This window comes from Podarcis cretensis (genome assembly GCF_951804945.1).
Source record: "Podarcis cretensis genome assembly, chromosome: 8".
Taxonomy (NCBI): domain Eukaryota; kingdom Metazoa; phylum Chordata; class Lepidosauria; order Squamata; family Lacertidae; genus Podarcis; species Podarcis cretensis.
In genome coordinates this window covers 35,402,263-35,420,022 of record NC_137177.1, presented here as the reverse complement: position 1 = coordinate 35,420,022, position 17,760 = coordinate 35,402,263, and the positions used below count along the sequence as shown (strand labels likewise).

At 45.6% G+C, this 17,760-nt stretch overlaps 1 protein-coding gene across 1 annotated transcript in view; it reads left to right on the top strand.

Annotated features, from left to right (window-relative positions):
- The window catches only part of HPCA (hippocalcin), a 28,362-nt gene that overhangs the window by 1,739 nt on the left and 8,863 nt on the right, over window positions 1-17,760 (top strand). The window contains exons 2-3 of the mRNA XM_079989114.1: window positions 3,488-3,523; window positions 14,680-15,078. Of these exons, the coding sequence (XP_079845240.1) occupies window positions 14,701-15,078 (378 nt within the window). The 5' untranslated portion in view covers window positions 3,488-3,523; window positions 14,680-14,700. The remainder of the gene's footprint in view (window positions 1-3,487; window positions 3,524-14,679; window positions 15,079-17,760) is intronic.

Below are 17,760 nucleotides of genomic sequence, written 5' to 3'. Positions count from 1 at the left end.
GCACCGGCCGCAACATCTGGGGGTTAGGGTTAGGGTGCGCAAATCCACGGGATAGGGGGCGCAAATTACTTGCCTTGCTCCGGGTGCTGACAACCCACGCTACGCCACTGCTCTTAGCCACAGTTTGAAACCCCACCCCCCCCATGTCCAGAGGCAGTCTACCTGTGAAGATCTGGTGCCAGCAACAAAGAGTAGGGAAACAAACAATCACTTTTATGCTCTAGAGCCAGGTGTTGGCTGTGAAAAAGGCAAATTCCATGCTAGGCGTGATTAGGGAAGAGATCAAAAAATAAAAGTACAATATCATAATGAGCTTTTGCAAATCTGTGGTGCAGCCACAGTTGCAATACCGTGAGCAGTTTTGGTTGCCAAATCTCAAAGGGGATACTGGAGAGCTGGAAAGGGACCGCGATCAAGGCAAGAGCTTCTTCCCAGCAAGGAAAGGTTACAATGTTTGGAGATTTTCAGTTAGGAAAAAAGTGAATGAGGGTGTGTGATAGAGCCGTCTTCCTGAATTTGCTGCCCAGGACTGATAACAGTTGTAGTTCAGAGCATCTGGAGGGTATCAGGTTGGAGAGAGCTGTTGTAGAGGAATATAAGATGGTGCATAATGTGGAGAAAATGGGGGCAAGGAGGAGGAGTTTTTCGCCTTTATCGCAATTCTAGAACTCAGGATCATTCGGTGAAACTGAGTGGAGAGGAAACAGGCAAAATGAAGTACTCCTTCGTGCAGGAAATAGTTGAACTATGGAACTCACTGCCACAAGATTTCATGATGTCCGCCAACTTGGATGGCTTTAAAAGGAAATCAGATAAGGAGGAGGATAATGCTATTGGTGGCTACTAGTCCCAATGGCTGTTCCCCGGAATCACAAGTAGAGAGAGTTCCTATTGTGCTCAGGCCCTGCTCATGGGCTTCCCAGAAGAGGCATCTGGTTGGCTACTGGTAGAACAGAATGCTGTACTGGATGAGACATTGATCTGATGTAGGAAAGCAGTTGTTGATGTGCTCGTGTTTTATAAGCTGCTGGTGCAAATTCTCTCTAAAACTGAAGTAACATCAAAGCTCCCCTCACAAGTGTTTAGGATTCTGTGCAGAATGGTGGTGGATGGGAAAATAGTTAAAGGCTTCCAAAAGTCAGTCTCTCTCTCTCTCTCTCTCATATCCCAATATATATGGGTATATGTTTTATGAGGGAGAAGTAGTCATGTGTGTTCCATTTTTCTAGATGTTTTTTTTCCGCAATAGCTGGCTGCGGGTGGGGGACATTTTTCTGGATGGATGTAGAGATGGAGATGCTTAAGGATTGAAAGGCCCCTCTCCACCTATGTATGGATACTGTTAACTGCTTTTCTTGGTAATCTGCAGACCTCTTTTGGGAAATGCTCTTTTTGTGGAATTTTTCATTGTAGATGGCATTGATTGTTTGGTGCAGGGCTCTAGCTGGGGTTTTTTGTACTTAAGCTTAAGGGTGCTTATGCTAGCAATGCACAATTGCAGTTTTTATTAAATCAAGGAGAAAGTAAGGTGACTGTAATGACTTTAAATGCCCTGGATGAAGGCTGAAAGAATCACAGGTGCTCAATTAGCCTGGCACCTAAAAAACTGGCGCTAACACTTAGGCATCAGAAGAAGGAGATCCGCCCCCCACCCACCCACCTGCTCTGGATGGTTTGAACAAAGCAGAAACCACTGAAAATACCTGCCCATGTTGATAACGGCAACTTGATTTACACATCAAGCAAAGTGAAGTGGTTCATTCCAGTGCTAGAATTCTGAAATGTGCTACCAGGCTGCTTTGGGAGATGACCCTTTAAAAAAAAAGTGTGTTTTTAAAATGCTCCATGCTAAAAAACTAAACTAAAACACCTCCCTGCTTGGAGAAAAGCAGCACACCAAAGAGATGGGTATGCCAACCATTTCTGCTTGATGAGCTTGCTTTCTACACTAATAGCTTACCAAAATTCTGTCACCTCTTTCTGTGTAATGTGTTGAACAACTCTGGATTGTGGACCCAAAGGGGCTGGTGTCAAAATAACATTTGGTAGCGAAGGGAAGAATTTGAAGCATATCCATGCAGTTGGTCGGAGGAGTGGGTCTCCAGAAGTGAAGTCATCTGTGTGCGTGTGCATGTGTGTGTGTGTACAGTATATGCACAGTGCTTTTTTCTAAAAAAAATGTTTAGGGGTACTCTCATTTTGAGTCAAGAAAATCACCATTTTATAGTTCAAGTTGGGGAAAATAAATACAGTAAATGGACAAAAGTATAAAGATTCACAAAATGTTTAGGGGTATGTGTACCCCTGTGTCCCCCCCCAAAAAAAGCTTTCTTTCTCTCTATATATATATATACATATGTACACACACACACACACACACACACACACGAATGAGGTGATGAGATGGATATTTATGCAATTTCCCCCATAATTTTCCTGGAATCCTACTGGATCCTGCTTGTCAGTTTAACCATTGGAAAGTTAAGAGGATGTGAATAAGCAATTTGGATGACATTTTCCTTTGTGGATGTGCTCAAGGGATTGCGTCAGGAACTCCTCCTGCGAACGCCAAATGTTGCATTGAAACAGACCCAGGACAGTTTTGGGCTTTGGGGAGAGTGTTTCCCTAGATCCTGCAGGAGAAGGCTGTAGCCTCCGTGCTCTGATCTGAGTGCTTGCATAGACATCTCTCTGATCTTGCGACAAAACACTAGATTAGCTAGACCGTGGCTCCGCTCCAACCAGTCTTTCCTTATGTATTGGGGTTTTTTGAGGTGTGTGTGTGTGTCCATTTTGAGCAAAGGGAATGGGAGTGGCGGTGAACCACATTGCACATCTCCTCTGCTCACCTCTCTTGCTCATTTCTTTCCTCCACTTCCCCTCGCAACCCTTCTACAGGGTCCTCAAATGGGTTGCGGGGATTGTGGGGCTATGAATGCTCGCAGAAAGGATGACCAAATGATCAAGGACTGCCAGTTCATTGACTCTCCTCTAGCGAGCAGCCAAGCACACACCCCGTACCGACCTGAACGAATACAGTGGTACCTCGGGTTAAGTACTGTACTTAATTCGTTCCGGAGGTCCGTACTTAACCTGAAACTGTTCTTAACCTGAAGCACCACTTTAGCTAATGGGGCCTCCTGCTGCCGCCGTGCCGCCAGAGCAAGATTTCTGTTCTTATCCTGGAGCAAAGTTCTTAACCTGAAGCACTATTTCTGGGTTAGTGGAGTCTGTAACCTGAAGCGTATGTAACCCCGAGGTACCACTGTATCCCAAAAGGCAAGAGTATTGCTTGTCCATAATCTTTTCTTTTTCCTGCCTGCTCCTCTCTGGCGCCAGTACTGGGCATATTCACATGACCAGTGGAAAGTGTTTAGTATCTGAGATGATGCGGAATGTATGGCTCACAATCTGGAGTCTTGGACTGAGTGGGCAGTTTGCTGCCAATTGCTGTTAAACTCTCTTGATTGAATTATTTCTTTTTCAGTGCCTCAACCTCCTTCCTGTATCTCATCTTCTTTGGGTGAGTATTGGATTGTCATTAAATGTGGTGTGTACTGTAGAGCTGAGGGAAGCAGATCCTTGGCAGTTACCAAATGGAACATCGCCCAAAATCCTTAGTGGGGTGCTATCAAGGATAAAGGTGGAGAAATGTAATGCAATGTGTTTGGGTTCCTGGGGTCTCAGAAATATGACCAGTCATTCAACTTGTATTTATTAACGCTGCCTATTGCAACTTTCTAGAAACTTTTAACAAAAATGAAAGCTGAGATTCTCAGGATTCGTTGTGCCTCATTCAAATATGGAAGTGCGGGGGAAATTGTAGAAAGAAGACCTTGCGGAGAGGAAGGAAGGAAATTCCTTCCTCTCCGAGAGCCAGTGTGGTATAGTCATTAAGAGTGATAGACTCGTAATCTGGGGAACTGGGTTCATGTCTCCACTCCTCCACATGCAGCTGCTGGGTGACCTTGGGCTAGTCACACTTCTCTGAAGTCTCTCAGCCTCACTCACCTCACAGAGTGTTTGTTGTGGGGGAGGAAGGGAAAGGAGAATGTTAGCCGCTTTGAGACTCCTTCGGGTAGTGATAAAGTGGGATATCAAATCCAAACTCTTCTTCTTCTTCTTGTTCAATACCAATCCCGACTGACAGGCTTCCAGCACAGCTTACTGAGAGAAGATTACAAATCACAATTGTACAATAAAGCTTGGGGGTGGTTTGCCTATGGAACAAGGCAGCTGTAGAGCAGATAAAACTGCAGCACTTAGAGAGGTAAAAAACTGATCAACCTAAGCTGAATAAACTAAAGGTTTATGAAATAAAGGTGTCTTTCCCTGGGGAGAATATTCGAGAGTCAGGAGGCCACACCTGAAAAGGCCCTACTGGTAAGATATGTTTTCTTCATCTAGCCCTAATCAACTGGCTGGGAATGATGGGATTTGTAGTCCTAAATATCTAGAAGGTGTCAGATTGAGGAAGACTAGTTTAAAATAATGGCAACTAAGTTTCATTATGATCCCCAGAAAGTCTTGGAATAGAGCGGTGTTGGCTTCTGGAACCTGGTAGCCTCCTGATAAGTGCAATTTACATAATGTCTGAGTTGTCAGCACATAGAAAATGGAACGTGTGTTGTCCATCATTAGGCAGGCATTTCCCATGAAAGTGGAATCAATTCTTTACGAAGCAGCAGAGGTGTTGTGTTCTGAGTTGTCTGCCCACTAGGTGGTGCCATCCATCCAGCACTGGGTTCTAGAGCAGAAAGGCCAAAATTCCTTAAGATTAGCCGGAAAGAGCTGAGAGTGGCATCCTTACAGACAGAAAACAACACCACCAACAACAACAACAACGGTGGTTGTTGTAATAGTAGTAGTAGTAGTAGTAGTAGTTTGGATTCTTGCTACGTTAGGAATTCATTGCTCCATCCATTCAGAATCACGAACGTCTTCCTTGATTATCCTTTTTAAAGTCCAGATTATTGAGACTATAATTCCAGGGATAGTCTGCTGGAAGGGGTTAGTAAAATATGAATGAACTATCTCTCTCTCTCCCCTTCTGTCTCTCCATGATATTCTCTTTTGCTTTGCTGAAAATAAATTTCTGCTCAAAAGGGAGCTGACCCACTTCTGCTAAAGCTTCCGACACAAACATTGCTCAAGCCGCGTTCTTCCAGGGTGGGGCTCCGGGTGTGGGGGAGCCTTGTCTAAAGGATGGCCCCCTCCACATGTGATGAAATAAACCCTCCTCCCCTGGCAAAACCCTGAGAGAGGCCAGGTATAAAGGAGGAGCAGGCTTCACTGCTCCTTCCAAGTGTTACAAGGCGGAGGCAGGATCTTGGCAGATCCTGTCTTCCACACCCTAATCCTGAAAGGCTGTCCCTGGGGAAAAAAATCCCCTAGCCCCACACACCCCTGTGAAAGATCCAGGAGTCCTTCACTGATCATGATCACCAGAAATACTTTGGCTTCATAAATCAGATCCCTGTTTTATGCAAGCAAAGCTCCACACATCCCTGCTCCTGGATATGCTCAGCATTTCCAAGTCTGGATTTCTGCTTTGAATATATATTTTTAAGCCTGGGGTGTGAATGGGAGAGAGGATGTGAGCTTTCTCCTGCAGGTAAAGCATGCACACGTCCAAAGACAAACTTCTGGATATTGTTTTGCATTTAAATGACCCCTCCAGTGCACAGAGTACCTCATTGTTTTGGAGCGCGAGCAACCAGGAATGAAAAATGCGGCCAACCTCTGTGCAAGGCCAGGGAAAGGAAAAGCATTTCAGGTTGTTGAGTCTTGTAAGAACAACAGAAAAAACCCTGCTGGATCAGACCAAGGCCCATCTTAGCCCAAGCTCCTATCTCCATCAGTGGCCAGTTGAATGTCTCCAGGAGCACACTAAGAGTGTGAAGGCGGCAGCCACCCACTCTTGCCTCTCCCAGTATTTCACATTCAGAAATAGAGCACCTCTGAACACAGAAGTTCCATTTAGCTGTCAAGGCTCATAGTTGCTGCTCTGTGGACCCATTCCATGTATGCATTTGTCCAAGGAGAGCCACGCCTTTGGGAGGGTCTGCCTTTGCTCTGTGGCAGAATGCACATGGAAGGGTCTCGATTCAGGCCCTGGCAGGTTCTCAGCCAGCAGGAAGACCCACCTGTGCCTGAGACCCTCAAGAATCCCTATCAGGCAGGCAGGCTCAGTAGACTTGTACATCTGCAGCTATTCTTCCATTGGTGTGTTTTAAGGAGGCATCTTGTGATAGCAAGCTAATAAGTCTCTTGTGTGAAGCACTCCCTTTTTACTGTCCTGCTGCTGTGCTAGGAGACTGGATACTGGGGTGGTGTCATCCCCCACCCCCTGCCCCAGGTTTGGGCAGGAAGCATCTTCTCCTGAGGATCTGTTGTGCCACTTTTAAATCTGACAAGGAGGGCTGCCCTTGAACCCTACACGTGGACTTCCTGTGTGTACACACATGGGTCTTCTGCACACAGTGCTGAAATGGGTGGTCAGCTTTGGGTGTGACTTCAAGTTGATCAGCCACTATGGCAAGAGAAACCACACCTCCATCCTTCCTGAAGATGCTGTGACTGATTGCAGCTCTCTGGGTGAGCCAACCAATCACTAGACAGCAGCTTAGAATGTCATTTCCTGGCATCTCTGGTTACAAGGCTCTCAGGCCTGGGAAAAGTCTCAGGTGAGATTTTAGAGCAGACTTTGTTCACCTGGTGCCCTTCAAATGTTTTGGACTACAATTCCCTCTGTCTTGGCCAGCATACCCAGGATCTTGGGGTCCTGGTGAAAAACTCAGTGAACGTGACAATCTGGTGTGTAGCTGCTACAAAAGGGCAAACTCTCAGGGGAAAGGTGCCCTTATCTATGCTGTGGCCATACTTGGAATACTGTTCTCAGTTTTGGTCCCTCCATTGTAGATCTAGAGAATGACAACCAAAATGATCAAGGCGTCTGAGACAATTCTCCTTTGATGAAAGTTTTCAGCATTGCTGATTTGGGGGCTTTTGAGATTAGGAAATGGGGGACATGGAAATGGGGGACTTTGTAAAGTGGTACATAGAGTGGAAAAAGTGGTTGGGAACATGTTAAGAACATAGGAACCTAAGATGAGTCTTCTGGACCAGTCCAGCATCCTGTTCTCACAGTGGGCAGCCGGATGCTTTTGGGATACCCACAAGCAGAACATGAGCACAAGAGGCTCCTCTCCCTGGTGGCTTCCAGCAACTGGTATTCAGAATCATCAGTGCCTCCTGCTGTGGAGGCAGAGCTTAGCCCTCATGGTTAGTAGCCATTGGTAGCCTTCTGCTCCAAGCTTTTCTCCCTCTTTCACGATGGTGAACTCTGGGTTATCATCCAATGGAAGCAAATCTGAGCAGTTAAAAGGAAATACTTCTTCACACAGCACACGGGGAAATGGTGAGGTTCGCTCTCACAATATTTGGTCAGCTTAGACCGTTTAAAAGGGATTATTCAAAATACAGTGGTACCTCTGGTTGTGAACGGGATCCATTCTGGAGGCCTATTTGCAACATGAAAAGCCCGCAACCTGAAGCGCCAGTGTGGTGTAGTGGCTAAGAGCGGTGGACTCGTAATCTGGTGAACCGGGTTCACATCTCCGCTCCTCCACATGCATCTGCTGGGTGACCTTAGGCTAGTCACACTTCTTTGAAGTCTCTCAGCCCCACTCACCTCACAGAGTGTTTGTTGTGGGGGAGGAAGGGAAAGGAGAATGTTAGCTGCTTTGAGACTCCTTCGGGTAGTGATAAAGTAGGATATCAAATCCAAACTCTTCTTCTTCTGCGCATGCGCGAGCAGTGAAACTCGGAAATAACCCTTTCCGGTACTTCCAGGTTGCCGCGGGACGCAACCTGAAAAAACGTAACATGAAGCAAACGTAACATGAGGTATGACTGTAATGGAGCATCAGGCTGCCTATGGTTACTAGTTGTGATGGTTGTGTACCACATCCAGGATCAGAGACAGTGTGCCTCTGAAGACTAGTTGCTGGGAGGATGTTGCAGTTGTGCTCATGCCTTGCTTATGGTAGGCTTCCCATAGGCATCTAGGTGGCCACTAGGATGCTGGACTGCATGGGCCTTTAATCTGATCCAGCAGGGGCTCTCTTCAACAGAACAGAGGGGAAGAATATGCCTTTATATCCACTGCATGTATTTAGTTATAATGGTTAGTTAGTTATCCTTCCCTTTCTCCCAAGTTTGCTCAGGGCAGGGTGCACAGATCTTTCCCACCCTAAAATGTTTGTTCTTGCACATGAACCCTGGGAGCTTGGTCAGGCTAAGTCACATGGTGGGGATTTGAATATGGACCCTCCCCAGTGTTTGTCTGACACCAGCCAGTTCACCACACTGGTCGCTCGGCAATTGAAGGAAGCGAAGGCAGCCCCTTCTTCCTCCGACTCCATTCACTTGTGATGACCTTTGGGGAGACCAACAAGGAAGGAACAGAGGCAGCAGGGTAGAGCCAGTGTGGTGTAATGGTTAGAGTGTCAGACTAGGACCTGGGAGAACAGGCTTCAAATCCCTGCTCAGCCAGGAAGCTCGCTGGGTGACCTTGGGCCAGTCACTGCCTCTTAGCCTAGCCTACCTCACAGAGTTGTTGTGGGGGTTAAATGGGGAGGCAGGGAACCATATACACCACCTGGAGCTCCTTGGAGGAAAAGGTGCAATATAAATGCAGTAAAATAAATAAGGCATGAACAGGGTCCCTTCCAAGCAAAGCCAACTGTCTGCCTTGGCAATGTACAGTTGTTATGAGTGCCTTTTCTGTTCTGGCCCCTCTGCTTGAGAATCAAGTGGATTCCACTCCCGGTTAGATAAGGGATTCTGGTTTCACACCCTGCCCACAAACAAACACAGCTTTCCACTTCCAGGCCCCCTTAAGTGAAACCTTTCCATCTGAAGGGAAGTATCACTGCCATTAAGAGCAGTTTAAAAATGCATCAAGTCAGCCACAGCCATATGACAAGAAAATTAAAAGAGGGGGAAAAAACCACAAGGAAATGTCCACCCACACACAGAAGCCAGGGTGGGGCATGCTATAATTTTTTCCTGCCTATGGAAACCAGTGGAAGAAAAAGGAGAAGCCCAAAGTGGTGGTCGGCTTAAAAATGAAGAGAGAAAAAATGTAACTCCTGCATCTAAGCTCAGTCATACATTCTATCTCATCCATTCCAATGGGATTTGAATGTTTCTAAGGCCTTTCAGAGCTTCTGGTGTATTCTTAGGAATGCTAGAAGGTTGAAACTGTCAGACTGAGAAAAAATAAAGGCTCTGTGCGAAATCCTCCCTTTTTCTCCCCTGCCCACCATGTGAATACAAAGGAGTGTCAAAGGCGTAGGGTCCTGTGTTTACAAAAGGGTTGCTCTTAGCATGGATGAGGAGGAGCAGCCCTTGGCCAGAAATTTCATGGTGGTGGTGCAGAATCGCTGGGAACTATAGACAGATAGCCTGATTCATTGACAGGAAATTTTATAAGGAGTTTGGAAGGAGTGCCCTCTGCTTTGCGCTCGTTGACTAGAATACTGTACTGGAAAATGGATTTCTTAACCATAGAACTGTGTGGATTAGAACATGGCCTCCGCTGTTTCCTTATATTCGCGCAAGTAAATGGGCTAGAGACTTGACTTTTGTTTTTTAAATATTCAGGGAATTGATTTATTTATTAAAAAAAATTATATACCGCTTTATCATAAATATATATATATCACAGTGATTTACAGCAAAATAAAAATATGGAACCATACAGTTCCAAGAACAAACGGAGTTAAAAGAAGTTAAAACCAAAAGAATTTAAAGCAAACATCAGTAGAAGAGGCCTAGAAATATTTCTGTGAGGCAGGCCAGTTCTAGGTTTAAGGGGGCACTGAGCTAAGTCCCTCTTGGGGTGTCCCCTCTGCTATGGAGGGGAGTTTGAAGTTGCTTCTGGTAGGCAGTAACAGCACGAGGCAGCTGGGGCCAAGCGCCCTTTATATTTCCCATAATGCCCTAGGGCAACATTCTAGGGCCATCTTGGGACATCTAATGGGGCCTAGGTTGTTTGGAGTTCTGGGCTGGAAAAATTATCTGAAGATGGGAGAGAACAAGGGCAGGCATACAAAGCAAGCCAAGGTGGCTGCTGGCTCTGGGTTTTCCAGTAACCATAGGCAGCCCAATGATGAAGGCAGCTCTAGCAGTTGCTCAAGGGCATCCTTCACCAACCTGGTGCCCTCCAGCTGTTTTGAACTATGGCAGCCTTGCTGAGTGGGGCTAACAGGAGTTGTAGTCCAACACAGATGGAGCGTGTGGGGTTGGCGAACACTCTTCTGGCATAACCTCCCTCATAGGATAGTTGTGAGGACAAATTGGGCAGGGGGAGTTCTTTGGAGAAAGTTAATTTAGCTGGGTTTTCAGCCTTGCCCTAACAAATAAATGAATCATCCCCATTCTCCATGGTGAGTTTGCAGGCTCCCTGCAGCTGTTGTAACACCCCATCCATTATCAAAATGGGGCTTTCTCCATTCTGGAGTGCTTCTTAGTTTGGAAACTGTTTTGTGTCCTGGAGGTGTCCCCTCCTCCCCTCCTCTCTGGTCTAAATATATTTTCACTTTTAGAAGGAAGCTGCTGGGCAATGTGCTGGGCCCTGACCATCCAAATGGCGCCCTTTTCCTTCTGGGCCGGAACACGGACCCAGCCTAATTGCATCTGTGCTGTCATTCTCCTTGTGCAGCTGAGCTTGTATGAAAAATTGCGCAGCTGCGGCTGCTGTAAGAAATAGATGGAGGGGAAATGAATCCAGTCTTGAGAGCTTTCTTTTTCCCTTCCTCAAAAGGCAGGCTCATCTGATAGCTTCAAATCAGAGATCCGGTTTGAGCAGGGGTGGAAATAAAATGTGCTCTTGTATAGCTTTTTATTTCTTTCTTATCACCCTCGGCTGATAAGCCAGTGGGTGAGAGAACAGGCTATGTTTTTGCAGAGAGCCAGTTGCTGCTTATTTGTACTGAGTTGCAGCCTCTTTTGTTCCAAGCAGCGTACAAATGTAATGAAAGAGCAAGGTTTAATTTCTGCAAAGAAAGACACCAGGGGATCAGTGCTGTGTGGAAGCTTCTTGCAAAGCTGACCTCTAAGCCAAGGGTGTGGGTGTGTTGCATCTTTTGGATTAAGCTGTGGTATGCATTGTGCACTTTGCACATGATCAGAGATGCTGTTTTCATTATTTCTTCTTCACATTTATTCTAAGGTTGAGCTGTGGCTCAAATTAAGCTCAGTGACAGAGACTGCAAGCTTTTGGGGTAGAAAGACAAAATTAAAGGCAAGGTGAGGGGGGGAGGCTGGGAGAAGGAACAGCATTGAAATGGGAGGTCCAGAGACATGTATCAGGAATGTGGAGGCCTTTTAATCCGGGATTGCTGCTTTGGTAATGGGAGAAACCTGTTCTCTGAGATTCATGGTGCCCTCTTTGAATAGCGTCCAGATATGTAGCAAGCCAGAATCCATTAATTTGTAATTACTAGATCAGTCTTCATCAACCTGGTGCTTTCCAGATATCGCGGACTACAGGCTGGGGCTGATGGGAGTTGTAGTCTGGGATATCTGGAGGCACCTGGTTGATGAGGACTGTTCTAGAGGCACAGTTGGAAAACCCTTTACCCTTCACACACTTCCCTACCCCCTCTTCCTGGTAGTAATATGCAGACCTTTCATGAGGTCTCTAAGGGCCTTTCCACACAATTGTTATGTTCAGAAACCTTGGTGGACCACAGTTTGTAGAAGCCAAACCTTATGAGGAACGGTGAATGGAGCTGGGTGTATTTAGCCTGGGAAAGAGGAGACTGAGGGGAGTATAATAGCCATCATATAGCCACCAAATATCTAAAGGGCTGTCACATGGAAGACGGAGCAGGTCTGTTTTCTCCTGCTCCAGAGGGTAGGACACGAACCAATGGATTCAAGTTACAAGAAAGGAGATTCCGATTAAACATTAGTATGAACTTTCTGACAGTAAGAGCCATTTGACACCGGAATGGACTCCCACAAGAGGTTATGCACTCTCCTTCATTGGAGTTTTTAAATCAGAGGTTGTACGGCCATCTGCCATGGATGCTTTAGTTGAGATACCTGCTTTGCAGGGGGTTGGACTAGATAACCCTCGGGGTCCCTTCCAACTCTACAATTCTATGATTCCCATGAACACAGAGGTTGCTCCTGCATCACTCCTGGCATGAGCAGCAAACCACAGATCCCTCGCGTAATGTTGCATCTAAACTGCAAATTAGCTCAAACAAACCACCTCTGGGAACAAGCCTTGTGGGTTCGTGTCATGGCTTGTTAGGAGCAAAACAAACTGCAGTCCCCCATTTCAGACAGAATGGTGGAAAGTGTGGGATGGTGACTTGTTGCTCCCACTGGCTGGTGGGGAAGGGTATAACCGGAGCAGCGTCTGTGTGCTCAGGAAACCATTAACTTCAGCAATAAACTGTGAAACACCACAGGGATACTGTATACAAGAATAAAAATAAGATGAGTAAAAACAGATAAACTTCCATGGACCATGAGTTCCATCTGGCAGGTATGTACCTGGTCTGAGCCTCTGTGCAATAGACCTCTGGCACATGTGGCACCACAAAGGAGGTCTCCCTAGATGATTGCCGGGAATGGGCAAGTAGGGAGGAAGCAAGGTGGTCTTGCAGAGAGCCTGGTCCCAAGTTGTTTAGGGATTTATAACCTTAAATTTGGCCCAGGAGCGTTCCTGCAACACTGGTGTTAGATGTGGTATCCCTTGATGTGGGAATGCAACCAACGAGGCAGAATGTGATCTAGCAACCATTTTGTGGCTGTTGCAAGTTCCTTGTTGATGACATCTATGGAGTACTTTGTGCACGCATTGGGGTCGGGAGGAGGTTTTAGTATTTGCAAGACAATGATGATTTATGTATGTATTGAATTTATACCCCACCTTTCCTCCAAGAAGCTCAAGGTAGCATAATACATGGTCCCTCGCCACCCTCATTTCATCCTCACTACAACCCCGTGAGGTAGGTGAGGCTGAGAAGATTACAAATGAGCCACAAAGACTGGATTAGAAGGCATAAACTTTACTGAGCCACGTGTTGCTTCCCAACTGTACACAAAATGGAAACTAGTCAGATCTTAACTTCCTTTCCCTACTGGTGCCACCCAGAACTGATTCCCCCCATACTGACATTTCTAAATCACTTCAGGCCCTGTTCACGTTACAGAGGTAGCCTTGCAGTGTGTGTCTGTGAATGGAGGAGGGAGCAGGCACAATGCTCTTTGTCCCAGAGCAGATTCCCGAAACGGTGAGCCACTCACCTTTGCTGCTGCTGATAACTTAGGGGGGGGGGGTGTGTCTTGATAGGCAAGGCCTCCCTTGACAGTAGCACCTGGCATTGCTACATCCACAGCTTAGAACTAAGTTGACTGGTATCTAAGTGGCAGCAAAGCCCCTTTCCCCAAATTTGGTTGGTACGGCTGCTGCGTCCCTCTGTGGAGAAGCATGACACACCAGTTATCCCTGCTTTGGACACCTCTGGGTTGTAGTTCTGTAATCTGTCATAGGTGGGGCTGCTTTTTAAAAATAAGAAGAAAAAGAAAGCTCTGCTGACCTAGAATATTTATTCATTTATTTTGTAGCATTGTAGCAATGAGGCTGCATTTTTATGTTTCAATATTTTAATGTTGTATTTTAATCTTGTTTTTAAGTTGTATTAATTCAACTTGTTTTTATTATTGCTTGTTAGCCACCCTGAGCCCAGCCTTGGCTGGGGAGGGCGGGATATAAATAAAAATTATTATTATTATTATTATTATTACTGTTGTTGTTGTTAGGTCACCCACCCACCAAGTCCTCTGGGCAGGTTACTGACTTCAACAAATGCAGAGAGAGAGAGAGAGAGAGAGAGAGAGAGAGAGAGAATATCAATGTATTATTAATACCATGTTTAATAATACGCCTCTTGGCAATTAATTCTTTCAGCTTTCAGAGTTGCTTGTGTTCTGTGTAAGCTGGATTTATCAGAAAATCTGATAAATGAGCACAGAATGTGGATTCTTGAATATCTGAGCTTTCATTAAAAAAATTAAAAAATAAAATAATCAGATGTTAGTTTGTGTATGGAAGTCCAAATAAAAATTAAAACCATTGTGTACTTTCCTGAGGAATTGACAAAAGGTAGAAATGGGAGAGAAAGTTAATTCAATTCACATTTAAAATAGAATGCACCTAATTTGCTGTTTCTAAAACATGTGAACTGAGACAGCAGTTTTCCAGCCATGTAATACGTATAAAAAGGGTAAAGTGTGCATAAGATGCACATATAAAATGCATTGTGTTAAGGAGAATTGCTTAGCAAAAAAATTTGTAGGTTTGGCAAAATGGCATACAAAAATGTGTATATATTATGAGAAATTTGCACTAAAATGCTGGTTAATTTTCATGGGGACTTTAAAGAATAAAAAAAAAAGTCACAAGCTGATGTGGAAATGTGGGGAAATGAAAAACTGAAAGACACTAAAATTGATGCATTTGCCCAGCCCTATGTGCAAACAGTCTGCTCATGCAGGGCTCTTTTTTGAGCAAGCCCTGGCAGGGTGTAAATGGATGTTGGTACCATGGGTAGCCGTTCCATGCCAAACTCCCTCTTGCTTCCTGCATTTCAGTTTTAAACCTCCAGTCCAACCATGGGGAAGCAGAACAGCAAGCTGCGCCCGGAGATGCTCCAAGACCTCCGGGAAAACACAGAGTTCTCTGACCTGGAGCTCCAGGAGTGGTACAAAGGCTTCCTCAAGGACTGTCCCACCGGCATCCTCAATGTGGAGGAGTTCAAGAAGATCTATGCTAACTTCTTCCCTTACGGTGATGCCTCCAAGTTTGCTGAGCACGTCTTCCGCACCTTCGACACCAACGGTGATGGCACCATTGACTTCCGAGAGTTCATCATCGCCCTGAGTGTCACTTCGCGGGGGAAACTGGAGCAGAAGCTGATGTGGGCTTTTAGCATGTACGACCTGGATGGGAACGGCTACATCAGCCGGGAGGAGATGCTGGAGATTGTGCAGGTAACCTTTGTCCCTCCCCTCCTTCTCCTTCTCTTCTCCTTCTCCACACAGGCTCTCCAGCTCCCCCAAAACTTTCCCAGCCATGTCCATGAAAAATACCCTGAGCTCCCTGCATTGTTTCCTGCTTCCTTCAGTTCTGAGCAAGGTTTTTGTATTTCTGTCTTGAAGGTTATCGCTTAAGAAAAACCTATCCGATTTCAACATTGATCGCTTTACCTCTGACAGCTTTTGAAGTTGTTATTTATGCGGCTTACTGCAGTATTTGTAGAACTTACGGTGGTTGGTAATGTTGTCCTAGGAGCATTGTCACGCTTTGCTGGTTTTTAATCTATAAAAAAGGACATGAAGGTCGAAAGATTGGGGAAATGTTGCCTAACAGAAAGTGGATTAGTTGGGTGTCATTCTAGAGTGAATATTTTGAATAATTTCTTTTATGTGACTGACAGTCGGAAAACCGGAAGTTGTTTTTATTTCTATTCTATTCTATTTTATTCTATTCTTTTTTTTCCCCTCTGGTGTTTTCTTTTCTCTTTCTCTCTTTGTTTTTATTTAGATCAGATTAGTTTATTCTGAAAAAGCTTTTAAAAAAATCTTATTTTTAAAAAGGGATGTGAAACTGGAAGTTGAGAAAGAATTTGTAACACCAACAGATTCATGTTGTACTTAGACACCCCACAGAACTTTGGGGGAAAGTGAAAAGTGCTTATGAGCTCATTGCAGACCAAGCTTAGCACTGAGGGCAAGTGCTCCAGCTCATCCACCTCTAAAGCCATCCCTGGGTGTATCAGAGCATCTGACAACACTCTTCCCTCCAGCTGTTTTGGACCACAGTTTCCTGCTGTCTGGGGATGCTGAGAGTTCCTAGAATCATAGAATCTTAGAGTTGGAAGGGACCCTGAGGTCATGTAGTCAGAGCAGAAACCCAGTCAAAGCAGACTGTCCATGGGTGGACCATGCAGAGGTGCAAAAGGCAATTCTGGTGTCTCGACACCAGAAATGAGTGAATGATCCAGGTGCACCCAGTGCAGATCCTCAGTCTTAAATCAGGCTTCTGAGAAGGAGGTGAGACCAAAGCAGCAAATCATGCAGAGAAATGACAGGGAGACTCCTCCATGGTGGGAACTATGGGCTCATGGGAGCTCTTTCAGTGATGAATTTTGTCTGGGAATTGTAGTCTCAGGGTCTCAGATAGGCAATGGAAGTCCCAATTGCTTATAGTATACTAGAGGCAGAAATAAGGGCTTGAAGATGCATGTCATGAGGTGGAGGAAAGAAAAAACTTCCCCCTGCACTACATTGGGAGGTGTCAAGTGAGAAGAAAGGAAAACAGATGTGCTCTCCCCACTCTCCAGAAACATTATATCCCCCAATATATAGCAACGAAATGCTCATTTTTAGGGTTGGCTGGAGGCTTGAACAGGAGCTGAGAATTCACTGCAGCATTTGATGTAGTTCTCATCTTGGTTGGGTTTATTTCAAGCAGCCTTTCTCTTCCCACCTACCACTCACTGTTTGAAGGGAAGTGTTGACATTGCCTTTTTCAACCCCTAAGATATGTAATGCAGGAGGACCAAAATAGTTCTGCATAACTGGACCCTAAAACTCAACAGTTTCAGAATTTCCCCCTAATTAAAACTGGCCCTCACTGCTTAATCAACCAAAGCCATAGTTGGTTAATGTGCTGATTAAGTTGATCAAAGCTTGCAGTCCTAATTGAAGGAGTGGGCAAATCCAGTCTTATGGGGTAATTAATCTTGAGTGTGTGCCGTTAGTAGTGATGATTTAATCTATGCTTCAGTTGATTAACGCACAAAGCTTTAAGATATGTATTTAGGCTGTGTTTATCAACAGTATTTGCAGTGGCCCAGAGTAATTCCTTGGAGGTGTGGGTGAGTGGATGACCTGTCAGTGAAGCCCAGGGGTTTTCTCCGGTTTTGTAGACAGGCCTTTCCTTCATGTCTGTCTGCCTCCCTTCTTCTTTTCCACACTCTCTCTGTGTGCCTTATTCTCTTTCTCTCCCCCTCTCTCTGTCACTCTCTAAGCGCTGCTGCAGATTTAAAGGAGGATACGCCCGACAGAGGAGATGGGAGAGCTGCTTTTCATGGAAATTTAATCGGCAAAGGGAGCAGATTAGCTGGGGTGAAGGGTGTGACTGGCTTGCCCCTCATGGATCCCTCTGTGCCGGGGCACCCGGGGCGCCTTCCTACTCTGGCAACTGCTCACCCCACCCTTCACTGCCCACTAGAGGGGGGGGGAGGGCAGGAACAGCTGTTCCATTTCCGTGCCACAACAAGATGAAATGAGACATGGAGGCTTTAATCCCAACCAGTGTCAGCAAGTCAAAGGAAGCCCCCCCCCCCATCGGTGATTTGGATGGGAAATTAGGTCCATATTGCAAGATGCAAAGCTACAGACCTCTCAAAGGAGCCCCAGGGCACAGTTGTAGAAGAGTCCATCCCTAATAATTTTGGTAGCAATTTTTCAGACGGCTTTGTGGGATTTGTATTTCAGCTCTTCACAGCTCCTCCCTAAGAGGTGTCACAGCATCACCTTCATCATCACTGTTCCTATTATTCCTCTTCCCATTTTTCAGGAGATGGAACTGAGACTGAGGAAACTAGGGACTTGCCAGTGGGCACAGGCATGAGGCTTGGACCCTGTCCCGCTTTTGCCCCATTCCCC